Genomic DNA, 20696 nt, shown 5'->3' with positions numbered 1-20696 from the left:
TAAAGCCCAGGAATGACCCACCTAGAAGGTCTCCACATGCTTTCTAAGCAGAAAGAAATCTAATCCTAAACTGATTAGCACTTCCTTGATACACATCTGAACATCTCACTTTGCATTTAGAGCCTTATATGATCTCATTCCATTCTGTCTGAGGACGTGTGTGTGCACACAAAAGTTCACACCCTGAATAACACTGTTGGTCTTAAAAGTGCCACTGGACTCTACCTTTGTCCTTGTGAAGCTGCTTATTCCTGAGGCCATCACTACATCCTCTGGCAGTGAATTCCACATTTTAAACACTCTGTGTAAAGCAGCATTTCCTTTTGTCTGTCCAAAGGCATCCAACTTTGGAAATCCTTCAGCCTAATTAGATGCCCTTGAGTTCTAGCACATTGGAAGAGGGAGAAAAATTTGTCAACTCTCTTCATCTCATATATATAATGTATTGCATGTCTTGATGCTTTTAGCAACTCCTCAAAACCTCTTTTTGCATGTCTAATTATTGATTTTTATTTTTTTTTTTGCTATGAGCCCTGTGGCACAGAGTGGTAAGCTGCAGTACTGCAGTCCAAGCTCTGTTCATGACCTGAGTTCGATCCCGGCAGAAGCTAGGTTCAGGTAGTCATCTCAAGGTTGACTCAGTCTTCCATCCTTCCAAGGTTGGTAAAATGAGTACCCAGCTTGCTGGAGGTAAAGTGAAGGGAATGGCAAACCACCCCGTAAAAAGTCTGCCATGAAAACGTGATGCAACATCACCAGAGTCAGAAACCACTGGTGCTTGCACAGGAGACTACCTTTAATTATTGATTTCCATTTATTTCCCCAGAGCCTGTGGTTTCTTCTTTCAATTCATTGGGGCAGACCTTCCACTTTTTAAAAGAAGTTTATTTACTTTTTATAACTTTTTTGACTTGTGTTGTTAACTATGCAGGCTTTCTTTTAGAATTTAATTAGTTTATACGCTGCCTTTCTCCCCAGTGGAGTGCCAAAGTAGCTTACACCATTTTGCTCTCCTCTATTTTATCCTCACAACTACCCTGTGAGATAGATAAGGCTGGCCCAAGGTCACCTAGCAAGGTTCCCTGGGACAAGTGGGGATTCAAAACTGGATCTTCCAGATACTAGTCCGACATTCTGAACTACTGCACTACACTGTCCTGGAGTGAGCTAGCTATCCAAGTGGATTTAGAATCAGCCTAAGGATGTAGTCTGTTGTGCTCACTGGACTTGTTTTGTTTATTGAAATTGCATTTTGGTCAGTCACCTGGGATCCCCACAGGGGAGAAAAATTAAGTAAAACAAATGTGCGAGCAAACATGCATGCCCCAGAATGCAAGCATTCAGAATGTACTTAGCTGATGAAGCGGTTTCATCAACAAAATATCTCTTCTAACACTAGCACTTTGCATTGTGCACTATAGGGGACAGGCAGCGAGCAGCCTTCTCAGTAACTATGGCAGTCACCTCACAGTCCCTTTGAGGGCCAAGTGAAATTTCCAGGTGCCATGAAAGGCAGCCCTACATACAAAACTGTGTAGTAATTCAATCTGGATGTTGTTAAAATATGCATCAAGGAACAGCTGCAGCTGGCATATGAGCCAAAGTTGATAAAAAGTGTGCCACAGAGGAAACCTGAGCCTCCAGAACCCAGCAGCACCCTCAAGCTACGAACCTGCTTTTTCAAGAGGAGTATCCACCCACCTTTAGCATGGGTGGATTCCTCCACCCTTGACTGTTATTGACTTTCACCACACTCCCATTACTTTAAGAATTTTCCAGGATTTCTGCAGACAGCACTCTTAAGGAGAAATGGAGCTAGGTGTCTTCTGCAGTTCAGGAGGACCAATGAGGATACACTCCAGTCCCCATCACTTTTGTTAGTCATTGAGACCAAGGCTGTTTCTGTTCCTAATCCAGAATGGGTCTCTCCATAATCCGTTTCTTCCAAGTGTGTCAAAACATATGACTATTATATGTCTTTTTAGAACCTACAACCACGTATGTCGTTTGGGCGTTTCTGTCAAAAGCAGGCGACCGTATAATACATTTTAACGGTCCAACAGAAGAAGGTGGTTTTGTCTGGTGCCGCCCTTCATGCAAAACCAAGAAAAACCTGCACCTCCCCAAATCCTCTCTTTTGCACTGCGTTTACAGCTTTTCGTCCCTCTGGTGGTCTTGACCCCGCCATCCGATAACCAGCGAGACGGCTAGAAAGTGTCACAGGCGCGCAGCGGCCCTCCCCAGCCCAGGCGCCAGAAGCCCTAGATGCGCGCAGCTCCAGCGTGGCTCCTCACGTCTCCCGGGTGCCACAGCACAGCAAGTTCAATGGGGTTGCCTTCCCAAGCAAGCAAGCGAGCGAGGGGCTCCGGTGCTGGAGCCTCCCCAGCGCCTGGGCCCGGCGCGCACCAGCCATATCCGGCGGGGCTCTTGGCTCGCCCGCCCGCCCGCTCCCGCCTCCTCGGCGCGCCCCTCCTTCGCCGCCTGTCCCCGCCTCTCCTCCGGGCCCTCTCGTTTCCTGCTGCTGGCGGAGGCCGAGGGAGAAGGTGGCGGTGGAGGCGGTGGACGGAGAGAAAAGTGCCCCGGCGACCGAGAGGCGGCCCGCGCCCCCCCTTGCTCGCCCCCCAAGAAAGTCCAGCGCCGCCGCCGCCCCCACCCCCTCCTCCTCCTCCAGCGTCCTCGTCTGTCTCCCCCTTTCTTTTCTTTTCTCTCCCCTCCTTCCCCGCTCTCTCCCTCCTTCCTCTCCAGCCACTTTCGCCTCCCGCCCCGGGACAATAGAGCAGGGAGATGTCCTCCTCCGCGGGCGGCCACCAGCACAGCCAGAGCCGCGCCATCCCCACCAGGACGGTGCCCATCAGCGACTCGTCGCAGCTACCTCATGACTATTGCACCACGCCCGGGGGGACCCTCTTCTCCACCACTCCTGGAGGTAAACCCAGGCCGGGGAGGGGGGCCGGGCCTGCCTTGCTCGACGCGGCGTCCTGATCCTGCAAGCCAACGCGCTGGGGAGGCGGGTTGCAGGGGGCCGTGCAATTGAGAGCCTGCAACTGTTGCGCAGGGGGCCCTGCGGGGATCCTGCGCTTTCCGGGAGCGTTGCGTTGGGTGGGTGGGTGGGTAAGCGGGGGTTTCGCACGGGGAGAAAAAGGTCATGAGTCCTGGGTGGGAGTCCCGCGGCGCGTGTCCCAGGAAAGCAAAGCGCTGTGCCCGAGCATGTCTCCTCGGAAGGAGGCCTCGCTCTGCCGAAGCGTGGCGAACGCCCTGGGGTCAGCACCAGCGAAATGGCGAGGGCAGCAGCAGCAGCAGCAGTCCGCGCCTATGGCGAGCAGCGGGCGGGCGAGGGGGGAGTGTGTGTGAGGGCAGAAGCGCGCGACTTCCCTCGTAGCCGAAAAGGGGAAGCGGGAATAAGGGTTACGTAAAAGCCAACACGAAGTTGTGTCCCCGCGTGCGGGTAGGATCGCGGCCGGGGAGGCGAGGCCTATCTTGGGCACAGCAAGGCTGGCGGCGGCGGCGGCAGGGAGCTATTTGTAAACAAGGCCCAGGAGCCTCGAGGAGAAGCCCGTGACTGTTGCACAATAGGAGAGGAGGAGCAGGGCTGGCGCGGCTGGGGGAAGCCTCTTCGGCAGCTGCCGCCGCGGGAGGGAGGCCGAGAGACGGGCGCGAACTCGGCCGCTCTGCCTAGAGGAAGCCCTGGAGAGAGCGGGCCGCTGCCCGCAAAAGAAGCGTTAGGGGCGCTCCCTCAGTGGGTGTGGATGTTGCTGGCCGTTGAGGCCGGGAGAAGCCGCCCTTGGAGGCCTGGCCTCTCGGACAGTCGGACTGCTCACTCTTTACCAGTGGTTTTGTTAATAAAACGGATAGTAGGAGTAAAAAATGCCGCTGTCTTTTTGTATGTTGAAAAGGCATCTAACTGGACTCTCTTGGCCACACCAGAAGGGGCTGCGTGAGATACGAATCCTTCACCCTAGCCCGATTTAAAAACTTAGGATAATAAACTGACTGATCCTGCACGCAGCGGTTCAGTAAAGGCACGCAGGCAGAATGCTTGGAAAAGAAAAGGAAAGGTCCCCCGTGCAAGCAGCAGTCGTTTCCGACTCTGGGGGTGACGTTGGTTTCACAACGCGTTCACGGAAGACTTTTTACGGGGTGGTTTGCCATTGCCTTCCCCAGTCATCTACGCTTTCCCCTCAGAAAGCTGGGTACTCATTTTACCGACCTTGGAACTTCCAAGTTGGAAGGATGGAAGGCTGAGTCATCCTGGAGCCAGCTACCTGAAAACCCAGCTTCCACCGTGGATTGAACTCAGGTCGTGAGCAGAGCTTAGGACTGCAGTACTGCAGCTTTAACACTCTGCGCCACAGATCTCTTAGAATGCTTGAGGGAACTGTTAGTCTGGTTATGGAAGAACTGGCCCAGGGTGTGGGAAACCGTTTTAGTCAGGCAGTGGAGTTTTTGCTGTTGAAATATTAGTTGGGAAGGCATTGCAGTTTGTCGGCGAAGCAGTGGCCTGTTCTTGCAGTCTCCAAATGCAGTACTTTAGAAAAAAGGCTAGTAGTCCCCATGCTGGTTTCTTACTGATGTACAAAACTAAAATATCTAGACTTCCCTAAACTAAAATATCTGGACTGTTCTCTCTGTATCCCTTAAAAACTCAAATATTCTTTGCCTCAAGCATAATTTCCAGTTGTCGTCAAATGATATGTTAACATCAAGGTTCACCTGTTGCACCTATGCTAGTAGGAAATGAGGATCGTGTATTATATGTCCACTTTATGCCATTTTCTCCTCAGCTCTTTATACCTAACATGGACTGCCATCTGATTCCATGGGAATCAGTATGACTTGTATCTGTGCAATTATGTACAGAAATATTGCCCTTTTGTCAAATTTTGGCAGGCTTGTGGATTGTTAATATTTACCAGAAGAGATATTTTAATTTGCCTTTATCACCTTTTTTTGCATATCACACTAGTGCCCAGTGCATATCACACTGAGTCCGCTTGCGGAGAGGGCGGGATATAAATGCAAAGTAATAAATAAATAAATAAATAAAAAAAAACCCAGCTCTTTTATTTGCACAGTTGAATTGAACTTTGTATGAGGCCACCCAAAATTATTGATGACTTGTCACTTTCTTCTGTGAATAATGGATTTCCCTCATGAACCTGCTGCATTTTGTGCTACTCCTCTATTTAAGCCCTAAGTATTTGAATTTATGGGGAGGGAGGGCCCCTTTCACTAAGACACTGTGCCTTTTTTGGTAGATAGTGGATTTTTGGTTCCATATGGCTGAGAACTACAATGATAACCTCTCAAGTGAAAGCAATTAAAAGAGAACTTCATGGCTAGAATATGTCCAAAAACTATAATAGGTAGCAAAATAAATTGTAAAAGTGCCTCTGGATTTCTAAAGTATTATAGTTTGGTTCAGACCATGCCGTAGTTGTAACCCTGCACAGTTAAATCATCTTGCGTGTGTTTTTGGCCCTTACACATTTTGGGGCTGTATTTATTTCTTTTTTTAATACGTTTTTATCCTGTCCCATCTTCAGGATGCTCAAGGTGGCGTACATGATCCTCCCCTCCTTCATTTTATGTCAATCAATATGGTGTGAGGTTAGGAAGTGAGAAAATGACTGGCCCAAGGTAAGCTGGTAGATTTGATAGCAAGTAAGGATTTGAACCTGGGCCAGTTCAGCGCTCTAACTTCTACACCATGCAGGCTATCCTTGGATAGCTGTAACAGAAATTTAAGCAGCTTCAGCCATAAACCTGAACTTTGTGACAGTGATGTAGGTTATTAAACCTTAGTTCCTAAGGTAGCATTTCCTCCACTGGAGGGTGTGTGTGTGTGTGTGTGTGTGTCACGAAGTTTTATTAATTTCAAGTTGCTGCTCTGTGGTGGCAGTTTTTTTTTTTTTGGTACATCAGAAGTTCTGTGTAGAAAACAAACTACACTTCTTCATGAGACAACTTCTTAAGGAAAATGGAGCTTATATACACAGTAGATACCTCCATTTGAGCTAAATCCAATAAACTTAAACTTAATGTGAGTTGACCAGTTATCTGAACTTGCTGTGTTTTCTACACAGTCATATATTTCCATGTAAGCTGCATTCTTCAGTTCCATTGGAAGCTCTGGCTATCCAAATATTTGACAGCTGGTTATCTCAGCAAAATTATATATGTGAATTCCCCTGCACTTCATGGCAAACAGTCCACCCTGAGCCACTTTCACATGGTCACCCTTAGCCTCCCATGGTCCAGGATGGATTGGGTCAGGAGTAGCTTCCCACTCCAGGAGGGCAGTATATCAATAATAGGAAAAGAAAATGTGAAAGAGGACAAATGCAAGAATTTAAAGTAGGAATTACTGTCTGCTTGTTTTTTCCCAAACATTTTTTTCCTCAGAAGAGGAATTAAAAGGTATACTTGCCTCCAAGTTAGACATTTTATTTCAAATACGTATATCCTAACTTTTCCCCAAATGACCTCTCAGCATCTTAGAAACAATATCAATAAAACCAAAAATGAATTCCAAAACATTGTGAAAGGAAATAATCCACTCAGAGTACATTAAGAAAAGGAGCACTGAAAGCCCTGCTGTCTGACACCCTAGGCAAGGCTAACGTCTGATGCCACCCCCCTCCCCTGCATTGATAACATCACCAAGTCACATGGGGAGCGCCTAATTTGGTGCCCCCAGAAGGCTGGTGCCCTAGGCAGTCGCCTAGTTCTCCTAGTGGCATGGCTGGCCCTGCTTGCAAGCAAAGCAGCCTTGTACTCTAAAGGTAACCCTTCTCACTGCCTCCTGAAGCCAGCTCCACCAGGTGGGTGCAACAAAAGAAAACGTATGCCTTAGAAGAAGAAGAGCAAAAAAATCCTGGCTGGGGAGGAAAACTGACATCAGGAGCATAACTAGCGCATGGGGGTCACATAAGGAGAGATAGACATGGCAAACGGCCCATCATACTTAGCCTCTTTTCTTTGCTGAAGAAGACCTTAAATGAAAAGCTGATTTGCTATTAGCAATTTTGTTTGCACTTGACCTAACATGATTCTTTCTTGGAAAATAAAGGCTTTTTAATGTGACCTAGGTGTGGCAGGATGAAAGTAGCAGCATATCAGTAGATCACATATTGCATGATGATCTAGAGGGATTCAGGTGAAGCTGGATGAGGTTGAGCTTGATTTGATCCAGCAAGCACATTTTATGCTAAATGAATGCATACTTGGGATCACTTAACTCTTACAGTATAACTAATGCATTTGAAGAGTACTAGAATATGCACTCTTAATGTTGTAAATTTATAATGTATCTGTGGCCCAAGGGATTATAATTAAAATAACAAAACTGGTCATGTTGGCAAGACTAATGTTGGCCTGTCCATATCTTGCAGAATTTAAATTGTTCCTATGTTGAAATCACTCTAGGAAAGGGCAGACCAAAGTGGTTTTGTGCAATCTGCCTTTGGAAATATTGGTGGATGCATACCCAAATATTAATATTTTTATAGCCATAGAAAGGGTGTGGCTCAAAGGGAGTCAAATGAGGTGTCCCAGGTGCTTTGGGAGCCAGTGCAAAGTACCAACGATTGGAATAGTACTGTAGAGTGTGTCTATGGTAGATAAGTAAAGGAGAAAGAGTTTAGGAAGGACAAAGTATCTGCTTGCTGCTTAGGGGTGCCAAGAGGAACTGAGGAGAGGCAAAAAGCACAGAAATTTGGCAGTGTTTCGCTTGGTTTCTCAGCTTATACAGTGTTCCTTCTGTCTTGTTAGGAGACAAGTACCATGCTTGGTCTGTTTTTGTTTTGTTTGAAAGCACTGAGTGTGCCTTATTACCTGCCATGGACATTGGCATTTTGCCCAAGTCAACAGGGCGTTGAGGCTAGTGCCAAGAGGAAAAAGACATGAGCATTCGTCCAAGAATTGACACTTTTGCTGAATCTTGCATTCAGAAGCAACTTCATGGCAAACATCTTGGGAGCTGTGTTGGCTGAACAAAACTGAAGTAGAAGGCTTTTCCCAACTCGTCAGTTGTTTGCTGTCTTTCAAGAAATGGGTTCTTGTTGAGAAAAGGAGTCATTGCTGCTTTCTGAGAGCAGCTAGAGAAGGTAATGACAGTTAAGTTTCTCCTTCCTGCAGCTATCAGTTCCAGGAATATATATGGGCACAGAGCATGCCTTTAATTCCTGATCACCACAGGGTGTCCTTACTCAATGTTTATTTACTCTTTAGTCCTTAGCATCTTGTTTTCACGTTCAAGGGGACTAATATATCTCAGACTAGTTTTTCCCTTTGGATTAAAATTGCAAAACACAAGGCACAGTGTCTTAGTTTCAAACTTCTGTATTTCCTGAGGCTGTCAAGATCAAGGAGTTGGTTTTGAGACTGTTCCAGCACAGCATACAGAAAGGCTGAAAAGAAAATACTTTAAAAATACGACTGTGGGATGGATGGTGGTGCAGGACTGAGGTGCAGGTTATGCAATCAGAATCCTTCCTGTCCTTCTTAATTTGCATGGACATCTAAACCTTGGTGTATTCAAATATGAAGAGTTTAGATTTTTAAATTTTTATTATTATAATATATTTGTTGCCATGTAACCACTCATTAGCTGAACAGTGAAACTTGAGTAAAACTGTACAGTACTGAATGGCATGCTGGGTTCCGGCATCCGGTCTAGGAATATGGAATAAATGAGCACACTGATTTGACTCCAGTATCCTGGATTTCATGCAGCTTTGCAGAGTGGCTTCCAAGAGACTCACTGCCCACCACCTGCTGTAGTCACCTGTTCATCTCTCTGCTAGTACCAGCTGCTAGTTTGGACCCTGTAGTGGTTTACAGAAGTATTGTCCCACTGCATATGTTCAGTTAGCTTAGTAAAACCACCTCTCTGGAATTAAAGGTCTGTGGATGACAGATTGTTACAGTTCAGTTTTGGGTGGGACTTAGTGCTGTTTTTACTTGGCAGTAATGCTGCGCAGTGACACCTAGTACCAAGTCATCATAAGTAGAGGAATGGTATGGTTTTGCACAAAACACACTTGCTACCTTCCAAACCTTTGGTTTTAATTTCTTGGTTGTAAATTATCACCTGTCATTTTGAATGCTTTCACTTAGTTTCCATTTATATCTGTATTTTAATGAGGTTCATGATCAAAATAATGACTATGGAACTGGCCCCTGTGTTCATGGTGTCATCCAAAGAACCTGTTTAATGTATTGCTGTCAGCAGTGAGCCCTTTTTCTAGGCAGTAAGCTTTGCAGCCCAGTTCTGTTTCCGGACTCCCTGTTGTTGCAGTGCAAGTGGTGGGGACAATTGGGGGGCGTTTAAGCTACTGGTATCAGCCAATGTCAGCTTTCTTTCTCTGTTCCTGTCTCTCAAATATTGCATAGATTATGCTCATGTGAATTATGAGTCCTTGATTCTATATCCCATATTATTTTAGAATGTCCTCTCCTGGCCTCACAATGTAGACAATTTTTAGCTGAATATCTCCAACACAATGTATTTACTAAAAGGAAAATTCTATCCTACCTTTTAGAAGATGTTAATCCCCGTATTACTACATGTATTGTGAACTTCTTAGTAGAAGCCTATAAAATTAAATCTAGACATACTACTGTATTTTAATTGCTGGGTGTCTACTTTTGATTAGTATTATTGGCTGCTATTTTAATTGATTGTTTATATATTGTTCTTACTATATTTCAGGCCTTTGTACCTACTTTTGATTGTGAATCATTATTGCTCTCATGCAAATAAAGGTCTGAACACTGCATAGATTTGCATTTTTGTTTGTAGAAAAATACAGGATTTATCTTTTTACATTCCAAAAATATGCCTGATAATATTTTATATGCCAGCTAAGGTTATAAATGGTGCATTTAATTTTGCTGAAGTAATAAAATAAATTTTAGGTTTGATTGGAAAATAAGTATTGCATATATTTCAATTTCCCACCAATTTTCTATGTCCCTCCCCCCCAAAAATGTTTTTTTTTTTACCAGAAATTGTACATTTCTATATCCAGGATAAATGTGCTTAGGGTCAGCTGATGTTGTCAGCAGCCTATTGCAAGTTCCTTATCCTCCAATATATCTGCAGATACTGAAAATAATTAAACAGGTCTGTATCCCAAAGTAAGCTTTTGAACCACCCCCATACCATACCCCCTCAGACTTTGGGACTGTGCCTAACAGATTCTGGAACTCAGCTCAAATCCTAGTCTTTGGGAATCTTGGAGGCATCTACCTCTTAGAAGCTCAAAATCCAAGCTTTGGGTTGGAGAACAGAGTATGTCCCATAAGAATTCCAGAGTCTGTATATGATGGGCCATCTCAGAACTTATTTTGGGCATAGAGCTGTTCAAGTATCACCAGTTTTGTGACTGGATTAGAGAGTAAAGAACTGGAACTGACTTCGGCCTCCTTAGGATCAGAGTGTTAAGTGGCAAAGTCGAGTTGGAATGAGTGAGAAGACAATCTAAAAATGGATGAGTTCAATGTCAAAATGCTTCCTTGTGGAAACTACCAATATTAAAATCCAGATATTTAAAAACCTGCCACAGCTGAATGTACAATCTGTGGTTTTATGCATTTGTTTATTTTTAGTTTTTTAATCTAATACAAATAAAAAGACATACAAATGCCTCAAGGTTTTAGTACATGCGCAGGTGATGCACTGCATAGCTTCTGGAGGCCTCACCTGCATACGTTATAGTTTTCATAGCTTTGAAGTGGCAACTTCCTAAACATTTACAAGAAGCCCAGGCCTGGGTGTTTTGTGGATAGTGTTTGAAGCTTGTAAATAAGTTGAAAATAAGCTTTCAGATTCTGTTTACCCATTGCATGCTAGTCTTCAGTCACTTAGAGGACTTTTATGGCCTGAAAGAACACCAGTAAGGAATCAGTTCTCATTGAAGTTTGTAAATTTTTCCATGGCTGGACTCTTTTAAAAGATTGTTGCTTGCTACAGGTAACAACCAACCTGTCTTGCAACTCCCTTCTTTTGTCCTCTGTTATGTAGTACCTGTTGATGTGGCCTGGTGCACAGAAGAACACCTTTGTTGTGTCATCTCATTTGATCCTATGGATGTAATGGGACAAAAGAAACTGTTGCTTTGTTTTGTTGGGGTCAAGCCATCAGGAGCGTTTAGGTCATAACAAAAGCCATAGTTTGGTTATTTATAGTACTTTTGGCAGCCGTTCTGGTTGGTTGCCTATATAAGGGAAATGGAGGCTAAGGTGTGTGATTACAGAAGAGCCAGTCATGACAAAGATGAGCATATCCGAGATCTGAGCAGAGAGAAACGATGAGTGAGATTCAGAGGAACTCAGATGGACAAGAAACAAATATCTTTGTTAAGAAGAGAAATGGGGAGGCTGAAGAGAGGCATCACTTCCCAATTTTTGTCAGTTTTTTTTAAAAAAGAAAATGTTGTTTCTGAAGTGCTGCAGTGCTTATTCTCTTCCTTATCCCTTTTTGCCTTTCACATACCAAGAATGAGAATTCTGCAGAATAATTTCCTTTGTCTATTCCATATATTCTAAACCTTTGTGCTTGCTTTCATTAAAACCAGACAAGATAACTTTCTTAAGCTGCAGTAATGCAGTCAGTTGTGTTACAACAGCCGTTTTTATTCTGCAGTGCAATTAAATGGATGTTCTGCCTTCAAGGGAAAGCTGAGCGGTAACCAGAAAGACCTACTTGCTTTGTGGGACCCCTGTAGATTTGCCTGTTATTATCATTGTTTTTGTTATGCCATTTTGCTAGGGCCATGTTGCTAGGGCACATGCACACACACACACACACACAGAGAAGGTGCCATACCATTGCATTTTTGAGCACTTGTGCACAGATGGCGCGGCAATGCTGCAAAGAAGATTCCCCCATGCTCCTGACAGTTGGTATGTTATTCAGTATGATCCACCTTCTGACCCTCAGCTTATTTCCCATTTCTGATTCCATTAGTCTGCGCCTTAAATTCTTGGCTTTGACTCTGTGTCCTCTTGCTATCAAGTTTTTTTTATTTTATAAAATGTATAACCTGTTGCTGTTATCTGGTATTTGAAGTCATACTAAAAAGGTCCCTAAAACAGCTTGCTCTGGTCCCTCAGGTTAAAGTGCCTCTGTTGTGTAGCTGTAGTAAAAAAAAAAATTGTGTCTGGAAAACATTTGATCAGGAATCATCTTTGTGTCTTTGATTGATGTATCTATTGCACAGACAAGCTCTTCCAGAATCTTTAAGTGAAAAGCATGAGGGCATTGGGAGTGTTTTGAATGCATTGACCGAGTTTGAATGGGTGTTATAGCTGCTCCTCAAACTCTGGAGGACAATACCCAGACCCAAACTTGTTATCTTTTTAATCTGTTAAAAACATTTTCACTACTTTGCATACTACTTTACTGCCCACTCCCTGTATGTAGGACTGCTAATTCCATTCCATACTATTGTCTGATGAAGTGTGCTTTTAGCACAGGAAAGCTCACATTTTGAATAAAACATTGTTGGTCTTAAAGGTGCCACTGGAGTCCAACTTTGTTCTCTAGCTTCAGACCAACACCACTGTCCACCTGCATCTATCTGGAGGATTGCATTGACCTTCATGCTGCCTTGAAATTGACCAGCTTTCCGCCTCCTAACCAAGAAATAAATCAGGAGGGTTAATATGGCTCTTGAGAAAGCCATGTAGTAATAGCAGAAGGGTAGATGGTAAAAGTATATGTAAAAATATAAAATGATCAGAGAGGCATTTCTCAAAAAAGAATATAGAAGGAAGAAGAACAGAGTAAGCCAAGATGACAGTTGAGGTGATTGTGGTGGGGCAAGTTGTGTGACACTAGCTTCTCCATCCCAGGATCAGCCAGTATTTGGCACATTGGGTGCCTTTGCACTTCAGCAGCACATCCCAAACCTTCCAATTCCAGGAAGATTAGAATGGAATATTATGTAGTGAGTAATGGCAGTCAGTGTGCTAACCCCTAGAAGCTGCCAGAAAGGGAAGAGGCAGAAGAAACTGACAACTATTCAGAACTCCTAAATGGCAGGGAGCAAAGAGATGTGAAGGAAGGAGATGGCTGTGACAGGGATGAGAGCAGAAGGAAGCAGCAGTGTGTTCTTCTCTCGATTTGAAGCTCAAGGATCAGAGACAGGGCACTGGTCTTTGGAGAGCACCTCCCAAGTACAATTTGGCATGGATGGCTCTGTACCTTTGTCCTGAGCTGGAGGACTATCCCTGACTTTAACAGTGCTTTGGAGGCAGTTGCCTTTGAAGTTCAATATAGTGCCTGAGATTAGATGCCCCTTTGGTATACAATTGCAGTGAGGACAAATTTTGGTCTGGCTGCTAAAGTCAGCCCAAAATTGTAGACCCCAGAGCATGTTGCCTCTGTACATGGGGAAATTAGGCTGTCATGTTAAAGTGGTGTTGAAATCAAGTGCATCCTAAAAACAGCAGGAGGAAAAATATGCCTAGGAGTCCTCATCAGCTTACAAGCTATATATATGTGGTAAATGCTAACATCTTTGGAGTAAACTTACGAGGCTTTTATCTGCAGCCAATTTGGAGTAAACTTACGAGGCTTTTATCTGCAGCCAATTTGGTGTTCATGCATTGCAATCAAAGCACTTGTTTTAAAAACAGCAGCAAAAATGCATGCACAAATGAATGTATTATGACTCCAGGCAGTTGGCCTACATACAGGTTTGTGCCCTATCTGATTAGTTCTGTTAAAACAAGTATTGTTTCTAACTTACACTGGACAGGGAAGAAAAAACGCCCCCGGGTTTGCCAATCATTTTTCCATTCCCTTGTATCCTAGGTACCCGAATCATCTATGACCGCAAATTTCTGTTAGACCGCCGCAATTCTCCCATGGCTCAGACTCCTCCTTGCCACCTTCCAAATATCCCAGGAGTCACCAGCCCTGGTACTATGACTGAGGATTCCAAAGTGGAAATAAACAATCTGAACAATCACGATGGGAAACCTATCATAGGTAAGAGAACATGGGTAGTAGTAGGATGTATTTCCGGTGTAACTTTAATGTGATAATTTGCAGTCTAGGCTGCATCTGTACAGGGATTTTACCCACATGGAATGGAGGAAAGCCCTGGATTTAAGAGGAACACCCGCATGACAGTGCGCTCATTCTTAGACTGTCTGTTGACATCGCTGGTTCTTTTCCTTTTAATCTGGGCAAAAACAGGACCTTCCTCTCTCTGGCTTAAAGGGGAATTGCAAAGTGGCACATTTATCCGGATGCTGGGCCCATAACCACCATGGGGATGGGGTGGAGCTAAGTTCTGCTTTCAGAATGGTGTGGGGCAATTTGTTTCAGTGTGCCATTCTCTTGCAAACTGCCCCCTTTTAGCCATTTAGAGGTGTTTTCCCCCCATTTCCCAGTTGATTCACACTGTGGGATTGCAGTCAGGCTCAATAGGGAAAGAGAAGGTGAGGGCAGAGGGGAACTTGTGAACTTGGGGTTGTCTGGGTGATCATCACTGTTCCATTTGTACTTCAGCCAAGACATGATGGGGGGTGGTAGAGGCAGCGACTGCTCTGCACAGCCTGGAACCAGCTTACCTTAAGGATTGCTTTCTCCCATATGAACCTACCTCTTTGCTCCAGTCATCTTCAGAACCCTTGCTTCGGTCCTCCCTCTGCCCCATCTGAGGCTAGACAGGTGGCAACCTCAAAATAGGCTTTCTGATTTGTGGCACCAAAAGTTTGAACTCTCTCCCCAAATTCATCTGTCTCACTTTGCCAGTGTCTTCTGCCAGCGAGGGAAGCCTTTTTGTTTTGTTTTGCTTGGCACATTCTCAGTAACAGTTATGAGCCTCCCTCCCCTGATACTGGTGGTGTTTGTTTTTATGTGTTTTTATTGAATTGTGTTATAATTTTAAATGGTTTTTACATTAGGGACCCTGTTCCTATGGAATGGTGGAAAAATGTTTTTAGTAGCTAAAGGTGCAGAGACGGGCGCGTGTGGATGGTCTTCCTGCCTGTTGCTGTGCCGTTTTCTGCTGCTCCCATGGCGGAGGCCCATTTTCACACTCCCATCTGCAAGCAGCCCTACTTGTATCAAATTGCAATTTATGTGCTTCCAAGTGTGAGCCAAAAGTTAAGCAGCTGCTTTTCCTGGAAGAGTAAGCGGTGGTTCTTGCTTTGTCCCTGCTGTTCCACCATCCCTCTCTCTCTGGTTATGGAGTTGAAAAGCAAGCCTCAGGAGCAGGACATTCACTTTTCCTGGAGGTTTAAAGCAAATGTGGGTAGTCTGAGTCTTTGCTGGCAGATGGGCTGGGTGGAGTGGGATTAGCCCAGCTCTGTCTCCTGGCTTTCAAACCTGAGAAGGCAACTAGCATAATCATAGATTGTTTGTAGTGATGTTTGTGTTTTAAATGGCCGGAGTGGTTGGAGGGTTACAGAGAGGAAGTAGATGGCAGCTGACTGTGGGAAGGGAGTGATCAAATGGGCAGGAGAATGGCACGGTTGAAGGGTCTTATTTATTTGAGAGTCTGATTCCTGTAGCCTCACTGTTTGTCATATTCTGCTCTTGCCCTGAGATGCTATAATGATAGCAATAATGCTGCACCTTTTGTTAATCACAGAAGAATAGGATTGCCAGCTCAGGGTGGGGAAACACCTGGAGAATTTGGAGGTGGAGCCTGGGGAGGTGGGGTTTGGGGAGAGGAGGGATTTCAGCAGGGTACGATGCCATAGAGCCCATCCGGCAAGACAGCCATTTTCTCCACGGGATCTGATCTCTGTTGCCTGGATATCAGTTGTAATAGCAGGAGGTCTCCAGACCCCACAGAGGTTGGCAACCAAAACACAACAGACCACTGATGTTTCAGATAGTTTGCTTGAAAATTGTTTTAACTCCCAAGTGCAGCTTAGGATGCGTTCAGTTATAGCTACAGAATTTATTGCTTTTTAATATGAAGTTTTGTGCAGATCTCATGTGAGTTGCTGATATGTCGACTTGTTTAAGGATATATAATACATCAGTGGGGTAAAAAATAAGAAACTGTTCATTGCTGCACCTTAATGGTTGTTAAATCATAGGAAGATTTAACCTGAAGTGGTTGTGGCCCTGTGGAGCATCTGTGGCTGTGATGGCATTTAAGTCCTCAATGAGATTGTTTGCTTTAGCCCATTGATGGTTGACCTGTTCTACAAGTACACCTAGAGTTGTAGCCAAAGTATGATATACCATATGTTCAAGTGCTGTGCCTCTGTGCCATGAATTTCACAGGGAGCGCCTGCACATACACTTGCCTATATAGATTTCTGGGCTAAAAGGTAGAACTTACAAAATGATATTGACAGCTGCCTTAACTTAAAAACAAAACCAAAATATCTGATTTGCTCCTAAGTGGTGGTTGTGGCCTAGTCTATGCATGTAGTAGAATGAAGTGACAGAATGTGTTGCAAGTGGGCAGATGTTTCATCACATCAAACTCTGTACGAGTGAATAAGCCAGCACCTCAGGGACAGCTTCCACCCATCACTTTCTTTGCTGTATTGCTTTTCTTCTTAGTAGGGAACAGTTTGTTTGTTTGTTTTATTAAATGCAGGAGTGCATTCAAAGCTAGGATCTATCTGCCATCTGAATTAGTATATCTTGCTCATCTGGCCCAAATTTCATAAATGATTCACTGCTTGGAACTGTTAAACATGTTGTGCATAACATTTGTCGTCCAGAGGCTCTGTTCTGATACATGTGTGTCTGCTTACTTCCCCACCAGGTGATGATGCTCAGTTTGAGATGGACATCTGATCTTCCTTGAGGGTAACCATGGAGAGATACCAACTCCTGACAACCTGCTCACACCTGATTTGGCCAACAGGATCAACAACTGAAGGATGGAAGAAGCAGAAGCCGTTTCCACTAGAATCCCCACTTCAGCTTTTGAAGTGCCAAAGGGATAGGAGGACTGTTTTCCCCTTTCCTTGACTCCCTCCAGCCATGCCATGCTGTCCCTTACCCACTTTACCCCCCCTTTTTTTTTATGCCTATCATCTTCCTGGTCTGTGACTGAAGCCCATGTTAAATTTATATAGAGCTAAGGAATGAATCTTGGCTTCTCGCACTTTAGAGACATCCTACCAAATCATGCACATGTGAGAACATACTTCCATCAGTAATTGGATATTTATTGCAAGCTACAAAAAAAGGGCCGTGAAACATGTCTGAAAGGGCAAGGCTCTGCTGTTGTTCTCTTCTCCCTCCTGTCAATCTTAGCTTAGAAGCCAGTTGCTGTTTCTTTTACTACTGTATGGAAAGCACTCACTTGGGGTCTGTTCCTCATTCCTCCTGTTCAGTCAGCGTATTCTCACAAATGGGAACATGGTGAGGTTCTCCTTTTGCCCTTCTACTTAATCAGTTCCTGTCTTGTTCCTTTGGAACAGGAGTACTTAATCGAGAAAGAGAGCCATCATGTGATTTTAACTACTTGCCATTTCATCTCAAGGAGTGCCTCCTAGAATATCCTGCTTACAAATGATTGTGTCACCATCTCCAAGCTTGAATCCATCAGTGTTAAAGGGGAACCAAGGTTTGTGTGGCTGTAATGTAGGGGTGTCGTGGTTGACAATCCTCTATGTTGTTTGTCCTTGACCGGTCTTTAATTTTTGCTGCTGTTAATGTTTGCTGAATTCCTTGCAAGTCTACTATTGTGCCAAAAGGATTAATCAAAATAACCTGGCTATGCTTGACTAGGAGGGGCTTGGCAAAAATCTGGTGCTCTTGGGAAAGATTCCTGTGTAGGCTTTGGGCACCCTGAGAATAGGTTGTTGGGTTACTGGGATGCTGATTTCACGATGCATGACTTCAGATAAAATAGTGGGAACTGTTTTGTATTTTACTGCAGTTTTCTCTGGAGCAAATTCATCCCTCTGCAGGATTCCTGAATTCATGCATTACTGAATCAGCTAAGGGAGCCGATCAAACTTGAGTCTGTTCAGAGCCAGTTGTGGTGTACAGAATAGTGGCCTCAGTTGCCAAAGGCCTCACTTACTCTGCTCATTTGGATTTGTCACCCATTTCTCTCCCCCCCCACCTCTTGGGTTCATGTACTGATTATTTCTGCAGGGGGTGAACTTTGCTCACATTAACTGCTGCTTGCATGGGGCTAACAGGATTGTTGCAGAGAGAAAGGACCCTTGTGAAGGGAGTGCTTAGCCAACCAGGTTATCTTGTGGCAATGGCAATCACTATGGGGGGAAAGAGGTCCATTTGTGTTCAACAAGTTGAATGAATTCAGGCATTAGTTGCAGTGCCTCCTGAGAAACTGAAATGTGTGAAGTGGTTAGATTAATCGATTAAGAACCTATGGATTGGTTAATGGGCATCTGATAAATCAGGCAATAGCTTTTGATGAGATGTTAATTATTTTTTAACATACGTACCTGCAAAAGCGGTAGGTGTTTGATGTCCTCTTGGAACAGGGATTTCCACCTTTTCCTTCTTTCTCACACAAAGAATGTGTGTTTCCCTTGCAGTTTTTTTAAATAATTGATTCATTGATTTGAGCCCATGAAATTGGCTGTAATTTCTTTTTCTATGAGATGTTTCTCCCAGTTACCACGTAGCCAGTCCTTGCCTCATATTACATCATAAACCTTCCCAACAATGGAGATGATTCATGGGCTACTTAAAAGGCACATTATCCATTTCCCTGTGACTGATTCTCACCCCCATTCTAGTGATGGTTGAAAAATGGAATAACACGGGGGCAGGCAAATAATATGGGAAACTTTGTCCCCATCCTGCAATGTTGGAGGGAGATGTGGCAACCTTGCTTACGATACTGTTGTTTAAGTGGAACTAGCTTGGCCTGGGACCCAGCCCTGGGAAATGACTATCAGTCTCCCCTTGTCACTTGGAAATTGGTCCCAGAGGCCAGTTTAGAGGGTGGAACCTCTGCTCAGTTCATTGATTCACCTTCTTCTGTCTCTGGCCCCTGAGGCAGAATTCTCATGATCGCTGCAAATTTGTTTTTGTGATTTATTATTTTTTTTTTAAAGGGAGGGCCACTATTATGGAAAAATCATTTTGTTTTCTTTCTGCATGTGTGGCAGTTCAAGGGGGGAGCAGAGGAGGAAAATACAAGACTTGTTTGGTTCACTTTTTTTCTTTTTCTTTTTGCCTACATTAAAATGTGAATAATACAAGAGCAGAACTGCTTTGTAACTGTTGATCTCTCAGGAATAGGCTCTGTTTGCGGTGTTTCCAGGGAAAGCAGCACCACTTCTGAAGTTGTGGTCAAAAAGCGGTTTTAAACTGTGATTAGTGTAGAGGGGGCACTCTTTTTAGGGCACTGCCTGTGCTTCCTGGTTGGGTCAGGATTGTTCTGAAATGCAGTGTAAGTTCAGCCTGCAGTTATAACTGGTTGTATTTCCATCTTTCCTCCTTCCGAAGCACCAGCAGTTGTTTCGGGAACCTCACTCTCTATAGGTGAGGTAGGACGGATACAGCTTTGCTCCACAGTGCTGTTGGCTAAACTAAATCAACTTTGATAAGGAAAAAGAGGAGGACAGTACTTCAGGTGTTGCTAACAGCCACTTTTCTCATCATGGTAGAAGCTTTTTAAATTAGTTTTGGATTCGAGGGGTGACTTCAAAGTTATTTATCCCCATTCCTCTAAGGTTTTAGCTGTTAAAAAGAGGTATTGACGGCTCCAACCCTTCCACAACACAGGGGAAAAAATTGGATTTGAAATACAACAAAATTTTTCATGTGCTGTAATCTGTATAGCTGCTGCTTGTACTGGCTTGCTGTTGCCTCCATAGGCTGCGCTACAAACACGAGAGGGGTATTCTAATAGTCAAAGTGCAGACTTGGGACTTGGTGGATTTCTCTTCTTGCTCTGCTGCCAGTTTCCTAAGCAAGTCACTTACTGTGCCTCAGTCCTCCAGTCTGTAAAATGGGGGGCGATAGAATCCTACCTCACAGGGTTGTTGTGAGGATAATTTTTTTGTTTTGTTTGTAAGGTACTCTTGATTAAAATAGGGATGAGTGCCATAAAGAAGCCAATCTTTGTTTTCCTTATAAAATTGCAGAGTGGGTCAGTCACAGCCACAGAAGTATCATCATCTGTACAGCAACTGATTTTTCATAGGAGTGATATTTTTAATTGAGCAAAAAGTAAAGGGTCAGAAGTATTAGCGCTGACTCATTCCTGTTTGAAGCTGAAAGATGGGGATACATCCTTCCTCCCCAGGGCAAACAGTAATACAGGCCATTGTGCATTTCATCTCCACCATCCATCGTCTGTCCCACCCCCACCCCCACCCCCATGTCTTGGCCTCCGCAGAGTAGCTGTGGGGCAGAAGGGAATTGCTCTGGCAACACCTGTTGCTGTTCACACTGATAAGCCAGAGGTTAAGAAAGCTGTCTGCCAAACTAGACAGTGAAGTAAGCGTGTAGCCACCATGGGGACAGCATCTGTAAGTTTCCTGTGGGAGGTGTCTTCTGCAGTGCTGCAAAGTCCGGATTTCAATTGGGGCTGTAACATGGGGAGAGGAGGGGGGTTCAGCTCCGGTGCTATTTTCCCAACTCCGGGGCAGTGCTTACCTCATCGGGGGGTGGGGGACTGCACATGCATAGTATCAGGCAGCCACAAGTTAAATGCATTGTCTAGTTTGGCTCCCCACTTCATGGAGGAGAAACTGAAGAACCTGAGAGGGAA

The 20696-nt window shown here is 44.4% G+C and overlaps 1 protein-coding gene across 2 annotated transcripts; it reads left to right on the top strand.

Moving 5' to 3' along the window:
* Nucleotides 1-2496: 2496 nt before the first annotated feature.
* Nucleotides 2497-20033, top strand: EIF4EBP2 (eukaryotic translation initiation factor 4E binding protein 2). Of its 2 annotated transcripts, XR_009555553.1 has the most exons (4): nucleotides 2497-2926; nucleotides 13823-13999; nucleotides 16752-17746; nucleotides 17796-20033. XR_009555553.1 is itself a non-coding variant. In XM_060241191.1 (3 exons), exons 1-3 carry the CDS (start codon nucleotides 2785-2787, stop codon nucleotides 16781-16783), a joined length of 351 nt encoding a protein of 116 aa, XP_060097174.1. In that variant the 5' UTR covers nucleotides 2497-2784; the 3' UTR covers nucleotides 16784-20033. The 2 variants fall into 2 exon arrangements, 1 of the variants encoding a protein (XP_060097174.1); XM_060241191.1 differs by having other exon boundaries at nucleotides 16752-20033.
* Nucleotides 20034-20696: the final 663 nt, after the last annotated feature.

This window comes from Heteronotia binoei, chromosome 6 (genome assembly GCF_032191835.1).
Source record: "Heteronotia binoei isolate CCM8104 ecotype False Entrance Well chromosome 6, APGP_CSIRO_Hbin_v1, whole genome shotgun sequence".
NCBI lineage: Eukaryota > Metazoa > Chordata > Lepidosauria > Squamata > Gekkonidae > Heteronotia > Heteronotia binoei.
This window is presented reverse-complemented; position numbering and strand designations above follow the sequence as displayed.